Raw genomic sequence first — 21352 nt, forward strand, 5'->3', positions numbered from 1 at the left:
TAATCTTTTGTGTGGATACAATTAATTATTTTGCCACAAGCAACCGCTGAATTTGAAACAATAAAAAGTTGTGTAATTTCCGACGGTACACGAATGCAGCATTAGCGACAGCAGCAGCTCCTGTGTGCACTTATTTTTTATTAAATATAACAATATGAGTGTAGGAATAACAATCCAGCCCTTCTGTACATGTGGCAACAGCTAGATAATTAAAATGATTATATAAAGAGCCATTCTGGAAGACAGATTCACGTTGTGGATCAGCTGCAGCTGGTTGAAATAACCGCACGTGAGTCAATGCGTTCACACGCACTGATCAATTTACTGCTCTGATATATTCAATCATCTTTACACTTCTATTTATTCCCCCTTTTGACAGTTTTCTGTTATAAATCAATATATATGGCTTAGTAAAGGAATACAGTGATAGAGCAGTGATCACAGCACAAAAATAAAGTTTCAGTTTGAACATTAAATATCTGGTCTTTGTGGTGTATTCAATTGAATATAGGTTGAAGAGGATGTGCAAATCATTGTATTCTGGTTTTCTATTTACATTTTACACAACGTCCCAACTTCACTGGAATTGGGGTTGTACAGAGAAACACACTTGGTTATCTATCTTTACTGTTTTCAACTTGATAGGTCATCAACTGAAAGAAGAGAAAACTACAATATTAGAAATTTGTTACACATCAACTAGTAGATTCCTGCTACTTACCAGAAAGTAAAGAAAGCGGAATAAGAAGGTATAGTATCACATGAATACAAGTGCAGCCAGCATTAGGATTAGAGAATACATAACACAAACACAGCAAAATATGTGAAAATAAACCTTTATTTCCCTTACAAAGTGATATATAAATGATGTTGACATCACAGACAGAGGCTGTCTGAAAAGGCTTGATGCAACTCCAGAAACAGGTGACTAAATGAAATATTTTATCACCCTTCATGTGAGATGACTAGGCATACACAACTACTTCAAAATTGGTTAATTTATGATGTTTAATTACATTCTAAATATCTGGATGCAAATGCTCCCCAATAATGTCTCATCTATTCAGGTTTGCCTTGAAGACAGATAAAATATGTTGAGTTTTTTAAATAAAAATGCACAGAACATTGTAAACAAGATTCTAAGGCAATAATATTTAAGCTGGGAACTCTGTGCTTTATTTTATTGAGATAAAATGTGAATGATATTCTGGATATGCTATGAACTTAACTACAATAAGGCTGAGTTAATGCAGCTCAACGCCACAACACCGTGAGGGACGCAAAGGGCGACGCAAACCGATGCCAAAAATTAAACATGTTTTAAACATTTTTTTTCTGCGTCGAGCACCGGATGCACAAAGGAAGTAGTTTTCTCGCAAGTTGAGGCAACATAACTGTGCTTAACATGACTGGATGCCACCCGATGACAATTTATGATCCCTGCTGTGCTCCATTGTTGCCGAGCTATAGATGACGCAGGATTACTGAATTTTTTATACCAATGCAGTAAAACTATACCACTCAATCAGCACATGTGAACAATTAAAAGAAAAGAGTTCATTACAGCCTGCAGTTCCTCACTTACCTCAGGTTCTGTCACAATTGTGTTAAGTCCATTCTGCTCACAGACCGACTGCGAGTGACATGTCCACATCCAGTATACTCCTCACGGAGGACATCTCCTCCACATCCACTCACGGAGTGTGCGCACGAATGTCGGCTGCAGCTCCGGTCACAGAAAGAATGAAACTACTTATAACAGAAATCAGAGCGCTGCTCTCTTTATAGTCTGGCTGCAGGTAAGCTCCTTATAGCGCTCTCACCTCAAGCCCCACCCACGTTGATGCAGACATTCCTCATGACACCGCATGAAGCAACTCGAAGCAGGCCCAATGTGAAAGGGGCTTAACATTGTGTGCCTTATAAAAAAAAATAAAAATGCCAGCAGTTAAATTTATTCTGCTTCTTGCTGTCTGAAGTGGGAAATGTGAATTTTGTACTCTACATTTTGTTTTTTCTTAAAGAGGCATTTTTGGACAGGTGTAACTTGTACTCCAGAAAATATGGTAAATTAATTAATCACAAAGCTTGTAATTGATTAGATTTATTTATCACTCATTAAAAATAAACAAAGAGAAAGCAAAAACTTAAAATTCTTTTTGGAAACATTAATGGGATTTTATTCATTTTAGTCTGGTTTTAGCCAAAAGAGAAATCAATGTATTTTAGTCTGGTTTCTGTCTAGACATTTGAGTCTTCTTGATAAAAAAGACATTAGATTATCATTTTAGTCAATATAATGCTTCACACAACTGAAATACAGAATGTTATCATTACCTGACAAAATACACTTGTTGAGTGATTGAAGGCTTGTATTTCCTCAATATTTTAAATCCACAAGGCTTCCTGTCAGATACAATTAGACATTGGGATTTCTTGTTAATCCACAACACTGCAGACAGAGGTCTTTTGAAATGAAACATTTGTTGGATGTAGTTATTCCATTTGTACATTCAGAATTGGCTTGAATTTTGTTAAAGCAGAGCAGAATAAACTAATATAAATAATTCAAGACTTGTAAAGTTTTTAATCAATTCTAAGAGCCACAACCTGAGCCAATTTTTCACCAAATAACGTTTAAGACAAATTGATAATGGATAAATATAGCAATTGCTGTTGTGCTCAAAAAAATCAACAGTAACTTTAATCTGAGCCTCAGAGAGCTGATCAGACAGTAACACGGTGAGACAGAGTGTAAATGTAAACTCCCTCCCCCATTAAAGGTTATTCATTGACATTGGATGGATTTACTGCAGCATGTTTATTTTTTTTTATTTAATTTTTGACTAGTCACGTGACGTGTAATGTAATTATTGCCATTGTCTTCTTATACATGCAGTTAAACACAAACCGTTTGGCTTTCAGGTTCCTAGTTTGTAAGAAAAACGTTAAGTTAATTTTCTGAAGGCTGGTGTCCACTCTAGTTGTCTTTAATGATCTATGCTCCAACACACAGGAGGCTGATCCACCGCCCCCCGTAGGCAGGAGAGTATGTGCTGGAGCAAGGAGACAAACAAAACGGATGTTATTTTAAAATTTTTTTTTGAAAGTTTTGAATGGGGGGGACATTCCACACATTCTCAAATGTACTCACGATACATTTTATATGTTGCATCCAGCCTTGATGACTTTACATCAGGACAGAGTCAGCGTGAATTCTCTTGGAACTCATTTTGGAAACATTTTCAGAGAGCAAGATCTTGTAGATGAAAATTTAGAAAGATTTTATGTCAGTTATATTTCATGCAAAACATTTTAGTCTCACCTTTTGTGTCAACAATAATGCATATTAATTTAGTCTTAATCAGCGTTTTAGAACAGTGACGGAGTATCATCCTCTTCTGGTCAGGTCAAAGATGCATCTTGCGGCTACGCTGGGACACATCATCAGTGATGTAACCCGGGGTCACTGGGTGTTTCGGGTCTTACAACATCGACATTCTTGCCCAGGAGACCTGACCGGGATTGATCAGACTCCGCCCTGTGTCCTATAAGCATTTGCCCACGATCTGCCACTTGATCCATAGCCACTTTGTGGCTTTCTCTGCGTCATCAGTTGCAGACCTGATGGCCTTCCTCTGTGCCTCCCCAGAGAGGTCCAGCAGTGAGAGAACTTTGCAGAGAGACCACCCTGCAAATCCTCGGCAGCCCACCTCCAGAGGTTCACAGTGCATCTTCCAACCTTGTTTCCTGCTTTCATCCACCAGCTCCTGATATTTGGCACACTTCCTCTTATTGGCCTCTTCCATGCGCTCTTCCCAGGGCACTGTGAGCTCCAGAATAATCAGCTATTTGGTGGAATCTGACACAATGATCATGTCCGGTTGGAGCCATGTAGATGTTATCCTGGCTGGGAACTTCAGCCGTTTACCCAAATCCACTTCTAGTTGCCAGTCAGTGGCTGAGGTGAGGAGGCCAGACTTCACCCGTGGTTGAGGGTTGGGTTTCTCTCCGGCTCTATGGAACCTGATGGTCTTCAGCTTGTGGTGGCTCTTCATGGTGTTGATGGCCATAGCTATGCTGTCAGTATCATCTCTCTTCTTGTTATCATCATGAAAAAAATGGTCTCATCTTGCCTGATGAAATTAACACTATTACAAAAGTATTTAAACACAGTTTGTTATTGCTATATTTATATTTGTGGATATGAAATCTGCTCTAGATTATCAAAAGATTGATCATTTAAAAAAATAAAATAAATAAATAAGAGTCTCTACAAGCATTTCCATAACTGACAAATTCAAATAAAACATTTCCAAAATAAATCCTCCGTAAATAAACCCCAAGTGAACAGTCTAGTGCTGCAGATAACATTTGAATTTTCAATAGGGGGCAAAGTAGGGGTCAATTGAAAAACTGCATAGTGGTCAAAAAAAGTTCCAAACATATTGAAAGCTATACCACATTATGTCTGATCACAAAGATTCCAAAAAAGTATATAGTTTGGACTATCTGTGACTGAATGTTCTGGAGTTATGGGGTAAAAACAGCAAGCATGGCAACAAAGATCACTTTCAGTTTGTACAGGGGTCAAAAGTTAAAGTTGCTCCAATTATGGTAAAACATGATGCAAATTATTGGTTGGTTAGTAGGATTTTAAAAAGGAAAAGTTTGCACCATGTGTCATGCTTAGTTATCATGTTACGGGGTAACATATGTCACATGTCATAGAATCCAATGGACGTTGACATTGTTTGACCTTTACTTTGGAGACCAAACATTCAACACAGTCTGAACTATTCCATTTGTTAATCCTATTAACTCAACCAATAATTTGCACCATGTTTTACCAAAACTGGAGCAACTTTAACTTTTCACCCCTGTACAAACTGAAACTGACTTTTGTTACCATTCTTGCCATTTTTACTCCATAACATTCAGTTATAGATAGTCCAAACTATACCTTTTTGGAATCATTGTCATCAGATACATAATGTGGTACCACTTTCGATATGATTGGAATACTTTTTTTTATTTTTTATTTTGACCCTGTGCAATTCTTCAATTGACCCCTACTTGGCCCCCTACTGAAAATTCAAATGCCTAAAGTTATTTTGCTACAATATGTACCAAAAGGTATACACAGTCAAATTTTGGATCTTGTAACCAGATTTTAACAATTCTTACAGTTATCTGCTGTATTAGTCAGAGGCACTATCACACTATATGTGTTATATAACGTGTGTATAAACTTTAAAGAAAATTTCTTGAACTTAATTTCTCCTTTTTTCACTTGGTCTCTCAGTCGCTCTCTCTCTCAGCCTCTCCCTCCCTCTCACTCAAAGAAGAGCAGTGGCCTATCACTAAAGAGGTCGCCCTTATTGCAACAGTGGAACAAGGCTTTCTAAAGCTGTTAAAAAAAATGGCCCACTCCTTTACACCACGAGACGATGTAGCTCAAAGCCAGAACACCGCGAGGGACGCAAAGGACGAAGTGAATCGGACGCCAAAAATTAAACATGTTTAATTTTTTCTGCATTGAGCACAGGACGCAGATATTAAGTGGTTTCAGCACAAGTCAGGGCAACGCGACGGTACTCAACGTGACTGGAAGCCACACCCTCACAATACAACGTTAGCCGACGCCAATTTATGATTCCTGCTGTGTTCCATTGTTCCCAAAGTATAAATCATGCAGGATTGTTTTTATACCGTGTACACAATGCAGTAAAAACTACACGCTCAAAAAGAGCACACACACACACACACACACAAAAAAGCTGTTTGCATCCTGACTGCTGCTACACCTACTTGCTCTTAAAGTGGATATGACACCTTAAAAAAAAAAAAAAAAAAAAAAAAAGTAAAACTGATATAAATATCAAAATATACATACAATAGTAAGTTGAAAGTGGTTTTAATTATTATCACTGAGAAATAAAGTTTGTACAGTTTCTCAAAAGTGTGTTTCTTGGAAAGCGCGCTGGCAGCGTTCCATCAGCGGTCACGTGATGCCGTGACGACAGTGTGTAGAGTCCCATCTTTGTCTGTTCGACTGACAACAGGAACAGATAGACCTCAGCATGGACAGTGACGATATCGAGAACTTTTCTGACTCCTCTTCAAGTGTGGATTGTTTCTGAGGAAATCAAGACTGACTCGGATCCTGCAGCAGTGATTAGACCCTACAGGTTGGAGCCATATCTTTCGGACGAACATTCAAACCAGGGCCATTCTGACAGACGGTGCTTATGGCGAAGCTGAAGCAGAGGCAAGAGACGTGCCAATTCCGATGGATTTGAAAGGCTGCAGAATACGGAATGATAAGGGAGGCTTTGATTTTTGTTGCTGCTGTTTATAACACTATAATTATAGCATTTTCAAATCTAGCATCCGTTTACCGGCTTTATTTTTACAGACCCACGATAGTGTAGCTACTACTTGCAGACCACCGTCATTACCTTCGGGTTTGTGTAGTTTTCAAGTACCAGGCATTGCATTCATCCGTTTAGTTACGTTATTTTCACAAAAGAATAGGAAATAAACAGCGAACGTTTTGAAAAAGATCACAGAAAACAACAGTGCACATGGTGCTGCCATGTTTACTACATATTGCACTGATATTTTTACAAGTTCCTTGACCATTTCAAGATTATTGTGAACATATTAATTGGGGTTGACACTTTAGGTGTTCCTGTGAGCGGTACGAGAACATGGAGATGGTAAAGGAAAGTGTCTGCTGTCGGGAGCAAATGCGGGTATGCAAGCGGAGGGAGCGGCAGCCTGACATTTCGTGCATCACACAACACCGCGGCTTTCAATCAATCTGCCTGGACTTGAAAAGGCTAAAACCTTTCACCCTTGTGTTTGTGCAATATGCTGCGACACACTGGTCAGGCATATCGACAAACAAGTCCCTGAGAGCTGTGTTTAATCAAAGTTTCTGCCGCTAAAAAAAGTGTAAACAACGGCCACCAAGCGTGCAAAGCCGATATGGTCTACAGGCAGTGACGTATTGCAGGTTTGGTGCTTAGCGGGAAGCTGGGGCGTGCAGATTTTTCAGTAGCGGGACGTTCAAATGTTGTATATAATGGAAGAACCGTGTCCATTTTCCCAAAAGGCTTAAGTTGACCGAATTATATAACCCTTGTTACATGTAATAAGACTACAACCCCTGGCAAAAATTATGGAATCACCAGCCTCGGAGGATGTTCATTCAGTTGTTTAATTTTGTAGAAAAAAAAAAAGCAGATCACAGACATGACACAAAACTAGTCATTTCAAATGGCAACTTTCTGGCTTTAAGAAACACTATAAGAAATCAGGAAAAAAAAAAAATTGTGGCAGTCAGTAACGGTTGCTTTTTTAGACCAAGCAGAGGGGAAAAAAAAAAAAAAAAAAAATATGGAATCACTCAATTCTGAGGAAAAAATTATGGAATCACCCTGTACATTTTCATCCCCAAAACTAACACCTGCATCAAATCAGATCTGCTCATTAGTCTGCATCTAAAAAGGAGTGATCACACCTTGGAGAGCTGTTGCACCAAGTGGACTGCCATGAATCATGGCTCCAACACGAGAGATGTCAAGTGAAACAAAGGAGAGGATTACCAAACTCTTAAAAGAGGGTAAATCATCACGCAGTGTTGCAAAAGATGTTGGTTGTTCACAGTCAGCTGTGTCTAAACTCTGGACCAAATACAAACAACATAGGAAGGTTGTTAAAGGCAAACATACTGGTAGACCAAGGAAGACATCAAAGCATCAAGACAGAAAACTTAAAGCAATATGTCTCAAAAATCGAAAATGCACAACAAAACAAATGAGGAACGAATGGGAGGAAACTGGAGTCAACGTCTGTGACCGAACTGTAAGAAATCACCTAAAGGAAACGGGATTTACATACAGAAAAACTAAACGAAAGCCATCATTAACACCTAAACAGAAAAAAAACAAGGTTACAAGCAATCGTGGACTGTGGATGACTGGATGAAAGTCATATTCAGTGATGAATCTGGAATCTGCATTGGGCAAGGTGATGATGCTGGAACTTTTGTTTGGTGCCGTTCCAATGAGATTTATAAAGATGACTGCCTGAAGAGAACATGTAAATTTCCATCATTTCATTTATGATATGGGGCTGCATGTCAGGTAAAGGCACTGGGGAGATGGCTGTCATTACATCATCAACAAATGCACAAGTTTACGTTGATATTTTGGACACTTTTCTTATCCCATCAATTGAAAGGATGTTTGGGGATGATGAAATCATTTTTCAAGATGATAATGCATCTTGCCATAGAGCAAAAACTGTGAAAACATTCCTTGCAAAAAGACACATAGGGTCAATGTCATGGCCTGCAAATAGTCCGGATCTTAATCTAATTGAAAATCTTTGGTGGAAGTTGAAGAAAATGGTCCATGACAAGGCTCCAACCTGCAAAGCTGATCTGGCAACAGCAATCAGAGAAAGTTGGAGCCAGATTGATGAAGAGTACTGTTTGTCACTCATTAAGTCCATGCCTCAGAGACTGCAAGCTCTTATAAAAGCCAGTCCTCTGATTTCTCTGTGCAGAGGACCTGCAGGCTGCAACCTCACCTCCTCTCTGCTCCCTGGTGCGCGCACCTGACGCAGACATTCCTGCATCGTCATGACGCCACATGAAGCAACTGGAAGCAGCCCCGGCGTGAAAGGGGCTTTAAGAGATGGATGTTGCAGACTGGACCTACAATTAATAACTGGATAGATGTGACAATGGAAATATACATTTTGGAAAAGGTTATCTTCTCTTTGAATCTAAAGACGGACATATTTATGAAACACTGGAAAAGATGGGTGCAATTTACAGTAGGGCAAAAAAGTATTTAGTCAGTCCCTGATTGTGCAAGTTCTCCTACGTAGAAAGATGAGAGAGGTCTGTAATTGTCATCATAGGTACACTTCAACTATGAGAGACAAAATGAGAAAAAAGAAAAAAAAAATCCAGGAAATCACATTGTAGGATTTTTAAAGAATTTATTGGTAAATTATGGTGGAAAATAAGTATTTGGTCAATAACAAAAGTTCAACTCAATATACTTTGTTACATAATTTGTTGGCAATGACACAGGTCAAACATTTCCTGTAAGTCTTCACCAGGTTTGCACATACTGTAGCTGGTATTTTGGCCCATTCCTCCATGCATATCTCCTCTAGAGCAGTGATGTTTTGGGGCTGTCACTGGGCAACATGGACTTTCAACTCCCTCAACAAATTTTCTATGGGGTGGAGGTCTGGAGACTGGCTCAGCCACTCTAGGACCTTGAAATGCTTTTTATGGAGCCACTCTGATGCCCGAGCGGTGCGTTTGGCATCATTGTCATGCTGGAAGACCCAGCCACATTGCATCTTCAATGCTCTCACTGATGGAAGGAGGTTTTGGCTTAAAATCTCACAATACATGGCCCTGTTCATTCTTCCCTTAACACAGATCAATCATCCTGTCCCCTTTGCAAAAAATAGTCCCAAAGCATGATGTTTCCACCCCCATGCTTCACAGTAGATATGGTGTTCTTGGGATGCAACTCAGCATTCGTCTTCCTCCAAACACGACGAATTGAGTTTTTACCAAATGTTCTGTTCTGGTTTCATCTGACCACATGATATTCTCCCAATCCTCTTCTGGATCATCCATATGCTCTCTCGCAAACTTCAGATGGGCCTGGATATGTACTGACTAAGCAGGGGGACACGCCTGGCACTGCAGGATTTGAGTCCCTCTCTGCGTAGTGTGTAGCCTTTGTTACTTTGGTCCCAGCTCTCTGCAGGTCATTTATCAGGTCCCTCTGTGTAGTTCTGGGATTTTTGCTCACCGTTCTCATGATCATTTTGAACCCACGGGATGACATCTTGCATGGAGCCCCAGAACGAGGGAGATTATAATGGTCTTCTATGTCTTCCATTTTCTTACAATTGCTCCCACAGTTGATTTATTCACACCAACCTGCTTGACTATTGTAGATTCACTCTTCCCAGCCTGGTGCACATCTACAATTTTCTTCCTGGTGTCCTTTGACAGCTCTTTGGTCTTGGCCATGGTTGAGTTTGGACTGACTGTTTGAGACTGTGGATAGGTGTCTTTTATACAGATAATGAGTTCCAACAGATGCCATTAATACAGATAACAGGTGGAGGACAGAAGAGCTTCTGAAAGAAGTAGTTACAGGTCTGTGAGAGCCAGAAATCTTGCTTGTTTGTGGGTGACCAAATACTTATTTTCCACTAAAATTTACAAATAAATAGTAGGAGAACTTGCACAATCAAGGGCTGACTAAATACTTATTGGCACCATTGTATTAAACCTCGAAGACCAGATTTTGTCAAGATAGAAAATTAAAGCCCCTTTCACACCAGGCCCACTTCAAGTTGTGTCATGACGACGCCACTTGGAAGCAACCCAGTGCCGAGACAATGCAGCTCAGCGCTATAACAGCGCGAGGGATGTAAAGGACGAAGCAAATCAGACACCAAAAATTAAATGTTTAATTTTTTTCTGCGTCCTGCGCTCGACGCAGAAATTAAGTGGTTTCAGCGCAAGTCAGGGCAAAGCGACGGCACTCAACGTGACTGGAAGCCAGACCCTCACAATACAACGTTACAAATTTATGATTCCTGCTCTGTTCCATTGTTCCCGAAGTATAAATCACAGGATTGTTTTTATGCCGTGTACACAATGCAGTGAAACTACATGCTCAAAAAGAGCACATAAAAAAAAAAAAAAAAAAAAAAAAATGCTGATTGCAGCCCGACTGCTGCTGCAGCTACTCGCTCTTAAATTCTCTCACAACATTCTTTAAATTAAGTCCATAAAAGTCCTGCTCACAGACTGATTGCCAGAGACAGGACATGTCCACATCCAGTATAAAGTCCGGACATCTCCAGTCCACTCACGGATGATTCGTTTGCGCGCGCACAAGTGAACAATTAAAAGAAAAAAATATATATATATACTGTCTGGCTGAGGGCAGCTCCTTGCTCTCCTCTCAAACTCTCATCACTGTGTTAAATAAAGGACAAAAAAGGACATAAGTCTTGCTCACAGACTGATTGCCAGAGACAGGACACATGGACATGTCCACATCAAGTATAACTCCAGACATCTCCACATTTACTCACGGACGGTTCGTTCGTGTGCATGCAGCTCACGGTCAACAGAAGAAAGATAAACTATAACAGAATTCAGAGCGCAGACCTGCAGCCCTGCACTAGAACAAATATAAACTAGAAGAGAAAGAGTGCACAGTGTGGCTGCAGCCGAACTGTGCACTCTGATTTCTCTGTGCAGAGGACCTGCAGGCTCCTCTCTGCCCCCCCGCTGTGCGCACCCGACGCAGACATTCCTGTGTTGTCATGACGCAACAGGAAGCAATTCGAAGTGGGCCCAGTGTGAAAGGGGCTTAAGCAAGAAAAGAAAACCTGGAAGGTTTTTTGTTTGATTCGTCTATAAACAAAAGTGCTTGTGACGTAACATGCGTAGCCTTGAATTTAAAGTATTTGAACATTTCATACAAAATACTGATATATATCTTAAATGGTCCATAAAGGCCAGTCCTAGGATGAATCGTTCTACAGAATCTGCAAACAAGTCATGGAATTTGGCAGCAACTTCAGAATGAACCGAAATAATAAAAAAAACAGCCTATATGACATGAAACAGATTGTCTAATGGCAAGATATATGACCAATTTGTCAATTACCAATTTATAGTATGCCTACAGATAATTTTTTAAGGCAGCAGCTATCCGTACATAGCCTATTCCTATAGTGAATTCTATTTGTACGTACTGGCTCTCTCATTGGTCAATACAGGTCACATGATTATGAGGCTACCACTTGTACATATTTACTATTGATATGCAGTCACAACCACTATTCCTAACCATAACAATAACCCCTAACAAGACGGTTACAAAGGAACAGAATTTGGAATTATTAATACGGCTACGTACAAATAGCTACTCCCATTTATTAATACTGTACATCGTGCTGCCTAATAAAGTGGACAGTGAATTAGCGCAGATGTTTAAAAAAATCTGAGGTCAAAGTATTGTAATATGTTTCACATATAAATACTAACTGCTAAAGTGATTATTCAGCCATTTTTCTTGTTTACGTTTGATGTCTGAGCAGAAACAATTTGTGCTAAACAGAAATTGTCGACATCCAAGTATCACAACATACAAGAGTTGACTGGTTTCGGTAAACAATAGGAGGACAACAGTTCTGCAATCGAATCACACTACTGTCATGACAAAGTTACACTTTCAAACACCCGAAACGTCTTTTTTGTATGTCAAAACAAGTCTTCATACATAATAAAGAAATAGCTTGATTTCGCAATCACACGGCAAAAAAAGCAAAGCTACTCTTCTCATACTAAAGCATCTCTTTCACCATATTCAATTTGTGAAACCAAACTTAACAGAATTTCTAATCTAGATTATCTGAAATGGCAATTTATCTTCAGTTGATGTCAGTCAGCGTTTCTCTTCTGATAACAGTTTGATGACAGATCATTTGTGTTTAAACGTTGTAAGGGGAAAACATCGGCAAAAACCGCGATACCACTTGCTGAAATATGGCGTTTAAAAAGGAACAGTTTGTACAATTTACAGATGCTTTACGGTTAGTTTAATATTAAGGACATCAGTTATAGTTGGCAAACAACACTTCTTCGTCCTCCAATATTTAGAATTTGCCGAACTGTAGAATAGACTTATCGAAATTAAGACATATTGTAAATAACGTACACCGCACTTTAACACATTTTATACTTTTAACCGCACCCACGTACTAAGCTAGCCTGTGCAGACAGCCATCTACTACTCGCCCCCTCCCCCCTCTCCTATAAGCCGTGAACACAAGATTCCGATTCGGCCGAAACAGGCCGTTTTCCCCCTTGGATTCCTCTGTTCTACGGCCCATCACTCACCCGATATTGGGTTTTTCCAAGAGCTACTTTGGTAGAGGTACTGATCCGATGGTTGTCAGTAGGACAGAGGTCCAAACAAAGTAGGATGGGAACGGATTCTGGCGCCTCTCATGCCCTCAGTTCGTGGCTGTATCGACGGCTTCACTCCCTGTTGACGGTCCCTGAGCAGCTCGAGTGGCTGCTCGCTCTCTCTCTCTCTCTACTCCCTCTCTCGTTACTTAACCACGCGCCCGTTCACAACGACGATTACGTCATTCTTAAAGCTATACGTCACAAACAGAGAAATAAACACTATAACAAACTGTTGGAAATTACTTTTATTCCCCGCTTACACTTTATATAAATATATTTAAATAATCAAGACTGTTCCCTTTGTCAAAATACGCCACATTATTCATTTATGAGTGCGTTTTAAAAAAAAGTGTATAATAGTACATAAAAAGTATCGTGCATAAACAAAATTGTCCAGAAATATAAAAATGATCAAGAAATATAAAATTTGTCACAATGGCAAGATGTGAGATTATTTAAAATTATTTTATAAAATATTGTTCAGAACTGAATGAAACGAATATTTGCTAACTACAAGTCCCAGAAGCCCTGAGAGATCACGGATTCCTACATTTTATTTCTTTTGAATAATACTAATAATAATTTTAAATAAATAAATCGCTATTCACAGAAAAAGTGCATTCATGAGATTACCTTGGAGACAAATACTATCTTATCGTAGTAGAGCTAGGCTAGCATTATCTTTTGGGCTAACTTAAATTGTCACAGAAGTTTTTGCTGATGTGGGGTGCTGCTAATTTAACAAATTGTACATCCATCCATCCATCTTCTACCGCTTAGTCCAATCCAATTAAGGGTCGCGGGGGGCTGGAGCCTATCCCATACAGTCATGTGTTGCTAAAATGTCATTTTTTAAAGATGCTTTCAACATTTGTAACATCTAACCAGTCGCAAACGCGACTGCCATGTCTGTGACGTTAAACTCGGTTTGCTCAGTTTCCTCACGAGTTTCCAAGCAAAAATTTCGGCCTGACGGGAATGTTCAAGACATTTTTACTCAAGCTAGAGGTTGGAATCTCCAACTGTAGTGTCTGGAAAATTCTATGGCTGCAGTAACTAAGGTTTCCTGCAAGGGCACTAAGCAGTAAGCACTATAAAAGGTGGTGGCTGTACCAGTCACAGACACAGAAGTAGAGTTGCATGAGCAAAACAAGACGGTTGTTCTTTTGTTCCAGTAAATAAATGTGTCTTCGTTCCAGTGAAGCTTCATCGTTTCTTCAAGCTTACGAACCTAAACTGAGCGGTATGACACTGACTTTCCGAGGGTTTTGAACGCACTAGAATGAACCCTTCATGTCTACACGGGAGCGGGCTCCCTCATGGAGGCCACCACGTTGCACTGCCATGATGACAGTTGCCCAAAAGAGACATACTTACATCTTTTGCATTTTCCAGAAGAATGAAGAATAAAGAAGACGAATCGTGGTTGCTCCCTTATACACTATCCATTGGTTGCTAGTGCAGGTTTAAGGTTTGAGAAGTCTCATTTTTGTGAGATAGGGGATCATACAAATTGGGTATCACACGAGAAGGGAGCTTCAAGCTGTAGCTAAAGAAGAAACATGAAGGGAAATCAAATCATGACAGATGGCTGGATAATGCAGTCTGCAGCATCACCACTAGATGGCACTAAATATGACACACTGTAGCTTTAAAGTAACAGAGAAAAATGAGAGTATCATGACATAAACTTTATTAGCAGGACATCTTGAAAACATAATTTCATTACATTTGTTACAGACAGAGCAACATAGTTGAAAGAATTGATTAGATTTCGAGTCTGATGTGAATCTAGGATCACGTTTTAATTACAGTAATATTCTTGTCTTTCATTGATTTGTATATTTGTCAAAATCACACAATCTCTCAATGCAAGTCAATTTCAGTAAATTGAACCACTGGGTTTGGCCGAGGTACAGTTGTGTTTAAAATAATAGCAATGTGTTTTACAAAAGTGAGTAAAGCTCAAAATCCTTATAATAGCTTTTATTTCCATACAAGCAAATGCATCGGGAACACTGCACATTCTATTCCAAATCAAAACAAGAAAAATTTTATCAAATCAGTTATTACTTCACAGAAAGCGAAGAAAAAGGAATATTAGGCTGTTCAAAAAATAGTGTCTGCATTTTTCTTTACAAACTCACACATTTACTCTATAAATGGAATCATACTTGAAGACTTAGCTTTCCTGTGAATCACTAAACTAATATTTAATTGTATAACCACTGTTTTTGAGAACTGCTTCACATCTCTGTTGCATGGAGCTGCATCTTCTGACACCTGTGAACAGGTATTCCAGCTCAGCACAATTGGACTACATTCCACAAGCCCTTTGTATTTCTTGGTTTTTTCCTCAGAAACAGTAACCACACAAGTTTTCTATGGGATTAAAGTCCAGGGATCGGGCTGGCCACTTCATAATGTTAATCTTGTTGGTCTGGAACCAAAATACTGCTCACTTGCTGGTGTGTTTGGGGTTGTTGTCTTGTTGAAACACCCATTTCAAGGGAATTTCTTCTTCAGCATAAGGCAACATGACCTCTTCAAGTATTTGGATGCATTCAAAGTGACCCATGATCCCTGGTATGTGACAAATAGGCCCGACACCATAGTATGTCTCCATTTGTCAAAACTGTAAAAGCAATTTTGTTAAATTTGTCCATTTACTTGTGTCCTCTGAAAATGGGGAGACTGCATAAAATGGGTGTAGCTCATAATGGTTAATTAAATATCTTTGTTAAACCCTTTGAATTAAAGCTAAAAGTTTACGCTGTAAGCAAATGTTTTATTTCAAGTCCATTGTGGTGGTGTACATGAGAAAATTCTAAAAACTGTCACTGTAAGAATACTTATATACCTCACTGCACATGCATGCACACACAGAACAAGCATGGTGGGTTGGAGTTCCTACTGGACACAAGCCTCGAGTGTCCTCGGTCCCACTGTGAAGGGGTTTGCCAGGAGAGATCTTGGTATGAGGATGTTTCAAAAGAAACAAACCCCAGCTAAAACCTCCACAAAGCGCCTAGGCACCAGGGCGTATGAAGAAAATGGTGCAGCTTCTCCCAGTGCTGTGGGGAGACATCTCCTCTGTAGCAGCACTCAGCTGGGTCATCCACCAGATCAGTGGTGTCATCCACCAGATAGTTCTGATCCTGGACCCCAGCAACACCACCATCAATGGGCTAAAACAATCCAGTGAAACTGCATCATTGTAAATTGGTCCATTGGGGAGAAGAAAAAGATCTCTCACTGCTTCCCCTACTCAAACTTGAGAAGTGGGGCAGGAGATCAAGGGCAGTATTTGAGGAGAGGAAAGGTCACCATCTTGAAGAGAGCCCTCAGGTACAAAGCCAGTAATGTTAAGGGTGCAGCTTTAGACCCCGGGTCTGGGGCCCACTGCACTCTTGTAGAAGGAAATTCAAGGCAAATGAAAAGAAAAAAAAAAGCAGTGGTTTACTGCAGAACGACGTAGGTGTTACATAGGATTGGATTGTGAATGTCATGAGACGGTGACAGATGGACAGGCTTGTTCCTCTATGACCTTGTCTATATGTGGCAGTTAAACCATCCCTTTATTGTATAAATGTTCACACTTCAGTGAGTGTACGCAGCAGTTGCGGGGGGTGGGGGGGGTGGGGGTGGGGGGGGCAAACTAAAAAAGCACAAATTTAGAAGCCAATACTTTCATCTTTATTAATCTTGTTCTCATTTGTTTAAATAAATTTCCTTTGTAAAATCTCTAAACGAAAACACTTAACAGGAGTGTTAAAGCCTGTCTTAATTTAAAAGGAATACACAACAAAAAAACATAAAAACATACGTTAACTCTTAATTTGCATCTGTAAACAACCCACCCCACCCCTCCCTCCCAATCCACACAGTTTGATAAGATTTTGGCATGTCCATTTTCTCAACGCATATGCCTTCAGCTCTTTGTGACATTAAAATGTTTTTTTTATTATTGCAGGTCAGACAATAAAAAATACAAGTCTGGAAAAAATAAACTTCAAATGACAAAAAAACAAAAACAAACAAAAAATTCTAAGCATTAGTGCCAATATTTTTTTAAACAGTCAGCAGTATATCAAATGCACTCAAAACATATGTATAGACCTTCTGTAGAGTAAGCAGCCTTGCCCACTTTTACAACAGGCAATAATACCTCTTGCGCGCACACACACACACACACACACACACACACACACACACACACACACACACACACACACACACACACACACACACACACACACACACACACACACAGTTTAATCCACTTACTTGGTCTCAGCCACACTCAATCATGTCCATAATGATACTGCGCACAGTATCAGCACATTAAGAAATGCAACATAGCATCACACTGTCAGCAAATGAACATTTACCACTGCAACATTAACAAGCATGACCAAGAGAAGAAGAGTGCGAAAGATTAAACAGTAGGAGGTCAGCATTTTGAAAACAGAACATTTTTTTTCATTAATTCCACTGTCCAAAAACTTAAAACCATACATACAAACAAAAACAAACTTAACATACACAGTAAAATACAGTTCTGTTATCAATCAGAGCTGCGTGTTTGCATGTGTTTGGACTCAGTCTCTTTTCTAAAGAGGACTGGAATACAAACTGCACTTTGAACATCACGTCGTGTAGTAGTTTTAAGTTCTCTGATAAGAAGGTAACGCTGTGTCTACAGTGCCCATCTGTCTGAAGGCTCATCTGTATTTGGTGTGTGCATGTGTATGCAGTTCTGTTGAAAAGTCTCCTACTCACTAAGCACATTGCAATCCAGTCAAGTCTTTCAGACCAACTGACTTTTCATTCTTTTTCAGGTTCAAGTCTAAGCAGTTGAAATCTTCATCTGTGGAAAAAGGCTGTATACGCATCTAACAGTCCCTGCATTTGTTGATATAATAGCTTAAGTCTGGCCACAAAAATGTGTGTAAGCATGTCTCACATTTCTGCTTGTGTGCACATCAATATGCATACTATGTATATGTATGCACATGTAGTACATTAATATGCATACCATGTAAATTGTTTTGTATGTGTGTGCTATATTAAGTACATACTTTATCCCAGTGTTTGCTGTATCAGTATGTTCAAACCTACACGTACATCAGATGGAATCGGCTCCTCCTCCCAGCAGATCACCAGGCAACAAAGCGGCAGGACTGTCCATTTGGTGCCGTTCCTCCATCTGCGGTGACCCCCACAGACTGCTGCTGGGATACCCTGTAGTCACACCCCCCCAAAGCCCAGACCTACCAGAGTCTACGACCCCAACTCTTCCTCCTTCGCCCGCCCCATTAGTGCTCCACTGGGAAAATATCCCCAAGCCAGATCCTTGGCCTGAGGAGGGTTCTGAAGAAGTGCCTGTACCATCGAGACTCTGCCAGCTGGAACCAGAGGGCCTCACACTACCCAAAACTGATGTTCCACTTTCTGCTCCACCGCCACCCCCTGAATTTGTCCCCACTGATGCTCGTTCACAACTCGGGGAGTTGCCTCCACTGCCAGCCACCGCTGCACCCGTTCCAGATGAACCCTGGGCCCCACCACCTGCTGATCTACCTGTGTTGCCTCCATCTGCCCCACCAGCCTGGGAATGTGCAAAATAGTGAGCGACTTCTTCGTCACTCACAAATTCCGCCAGGATTGTGGTGTTGCCCAGGACACACCTAAGAGGGACAACACAAGAGAAGGCCCTTTAGACTGACAGCATTATTAATGAGGTTGAGTACAGCTTTGATGAGAAATTCTGTGAGGCTGCCAGATTTTCAGAAGAGCATTAAACAATGTCCAAATAATCTGAGACAAAAACAAGACGTGCTGTCAGAGGAAAAATGGCAAAATTACAGTAAATATCACCCACTTATATTTTAGGTTGAAACACTGTGCAGCCTTATATTAATATAGCATTTCAGATGTGCCTATTGTCAAATATTTGTCACTAATAGGGCACCGCAGTCTCGTTTGAACCCTGCGTGATATTGCGGGATTTGACCACTTATGGGGACCTCCGCTCCCGTTGTACAATATATACACAGCATAACTTCACATGGAAAAATGGCGTGCTGTTTTGTTTTCGGCTGCAATCACTGAGGCAGTAGCGAAACAGACTGATGGGAGATGTCGTGTTGGTAAGTTTTAGCCTACATAGCTAACCAGAGTAGCTCCGTTCTCTCACCTGCAAACCCACCTCGACATGTTTGTGCTCTGGCTCATAAACAAACAGCAACACATGTCCACTTTCCCACTGCATCGTCATTTCTTCTTTGCATTTTCACTTTGCTTGAATGTAATTTGCCCAAAAACTCAGAGAAAATGCCGTGGTTTTCCCCGGAACTAGAGAAATTACATTATATGCGTCATATTTTACCCCTTTTAGTGCCCGCCCTCAAACAAGACTGACCCAATTGAATGCTCCTATTGCTGCTGCCTAAAGGAAACATGCATTGACAAAGTCAAGGACCATTTTGGGCAAAATTTTAAAGGACTTCTTAATCTCTTAAAAAAGCTGAAGTCTTACCGTTAACAATGAGTTATCTCCATTCATTCCCCATTATCCTGAGCACTGGTGTTAGCTTACCCCATTAGCCCACTCTACTCCTGCTAACATTGGCCAGAGCAGAGGCTTTACCCTTTCACAACAAAGGTGTTTACCATGTTCTCAGTCCAGCCAATGTTATGTTAAAATGCTTTTTGTGATGTACAATCAGGATAATGTGAACTGTCAGCAGAGCTGTCTGCCACCCTTCCAAGCCTATGGAAGGGTAAATCACTTACTGTAACGCTTGAAAATGTGAACACAAATATCTTTGAATGAATATAGCACTGCAGCTTGTGAGAACATAGTGGTGCAGTGGTTTATCATGCACGCCTCACAGCAAGAATGTCTTGTGTTCAAGTCAATCAATGCCCACTTCCATTCAGGGTAGAATTTGCATGTTCTTACCCTGCTTATGTGCATTTCCTCCCACCTCCAAAAACATGCAAATTAGGCTCTCTCATATTTCTCATTAAGGGGCTTTCACAGTGGCGTATTCGTACAGCTGCTCATTGCGGCGTTGTGAGTCACTGAAATATGCCCCAAATACGTGCGTGCTCGGTTTTTTCCGTTGTGCATTCTGTTAGTAGAGCAGCGTATTGCGGCGTGTGTGGCTATTTTAGTACGCCTGGAGTGCACGCATACCTCGAGTGTTCATTCCGTTCGTATAGCTGCGTGTTTGTGTGCACAGCGCGTTTCGTTTGCCGCTATAAAAAGCCACTTCCCCTTTTTTTTCAGTTCTCTCTAGACGGCTGCGCTTGAAAATCAGTGGGATTTTATCATGAGTGTGTGTGTTCACGTGTGTTCATGTGAGCGGTCTCTCTCCCCTATCATACTGCTTAAAATGAAATAAAATAAAACAGATCTCTCTCTCTCGAGAAAGAGAGCGCGAGAGAGAGAGCGCGAGAGAGAGAGGGGGAGAGCCCTCTCTCTCTCTCTGTGTGTGTGTGTGTGTGTGTGAGTGAGAGAGAGAGCGGTTTTATGAAATTATGCGACACTGAGTGTGTGTGTTCACGTGTGCACACAGTGGAAGTGCGCTCTTTTCTGTACTGCATGGTGTGGTGCGGCTTAACAGAGTCATTTAACATTATTATTGTTATTATTTTTTTTATGCAGCGAGTGCAAGTTTATTTTAGTCACAGGTCTTTTCAGCTTTGATCAGACTGATCGATCAGGGCGTTTAATGAGCGCACCGACATGCGACAAGCGAGTGGCGTTTATGAAATCTCTCTCTCTGAGCGAGAGAGATTTTATTTAGAGGAATCTGAGTCTCTTTATAACAGCGCTCTCTTGCGCACGCATGCTCGCTCTCCCTCTCTCTGTGTGTGAGTGAGTGAGTGAATGAGTGAGAGAGATTTTATGAAATGATGCGACACTGAAACAGTGCTCGTCCAGTATGATAAAGTGAAGCAACGATCTTGCAGTATTTATAGCTCCAGAAGAACAACAGGCAGATGTGAAGTTGCGCACAGTCCGTATTGCAGCGTGGGCGGGCTCACAATAGGGGACAGTAGCACGACGCTGCGTGGACTCCAGTGGAGGCTCCATGCTGTGCTGTACGCCAAAGAAAATTAAACAGGTTTAATTTCTTCTGTCCTACGTGCGTAGCCCTCAACATACTGCTACGTATTGAGAAAAAACTCCACGTGAAGTGGGCGGAGAGCTGCTCATTACAGCGTAGATGATACGCTGTAATGAGCAGCTGTACGAATGCGCCACTGTGAAAGCCCCTTTAGGATGGGCATGAG

The 21352-nt window shown here is 40.6% G+C and overlaps 2 protein-coding genes across 5 annotated transcripts in view; both read right to left on the reverse strand.

The window, feature by feature from the left end:
* The window catches only part of LOC117527325 (casein kinase I), a 49565-nt gene extending 31408 nt beyond the window's left edge, over positions 1-18157 (reverse strand). Inside the window, exons 1-2 of the mRNA XM_034189639.1 lie at positions 17291-18157; positions 12974-13175 (exon numbers count right to left, since the gene is read on the reverse strand). The gene's annotated coding sequence lies outside the window, so the exon portion shown is untranslated. The remainder of the gene's footprint in view (positions 1-12973; positions 13176-17290) is intronic.
* The window catches only part of LOC117527312 (trinucleotide repeat-containing gene 6B protein-like), a 54202-nt gene continuing 50377 nt past the window's right edge, over positions 17528-21352 (reverse strand). For all 4 annotated transcript variants that reach the window (XM_034189618.1, XM_034189620.1, XM_034189619.1 and 1 more), the window contains exon 21: positions 17528-18735. In XM_034189618.1, the coding sequence (XP_034045509.1) occupies positions 18174-18735 (562 nt within the window). In that variant the 3' untranslated portion in view covers positions 17528-18173. The remainder of the gene's footprint in view (positions 18736-21352) is intronic.

The sequence above is a fragment of the Thalassophryne amazonica genome, chromosome 16 (assembly GCF_902500255.1).
Source record: "Thalassophryne amazonica chromosome 16, fThaAma1.1, whole genome shotgun sequence".
Classification (NCBI taxonomy): domain Eukaryota; kingdom Metazoa; phylum Chordata; class Actinopteri; order Batrachoidiformes; family Batrachoididae; genus Thalassophryne; species Thalassophryne amazonica.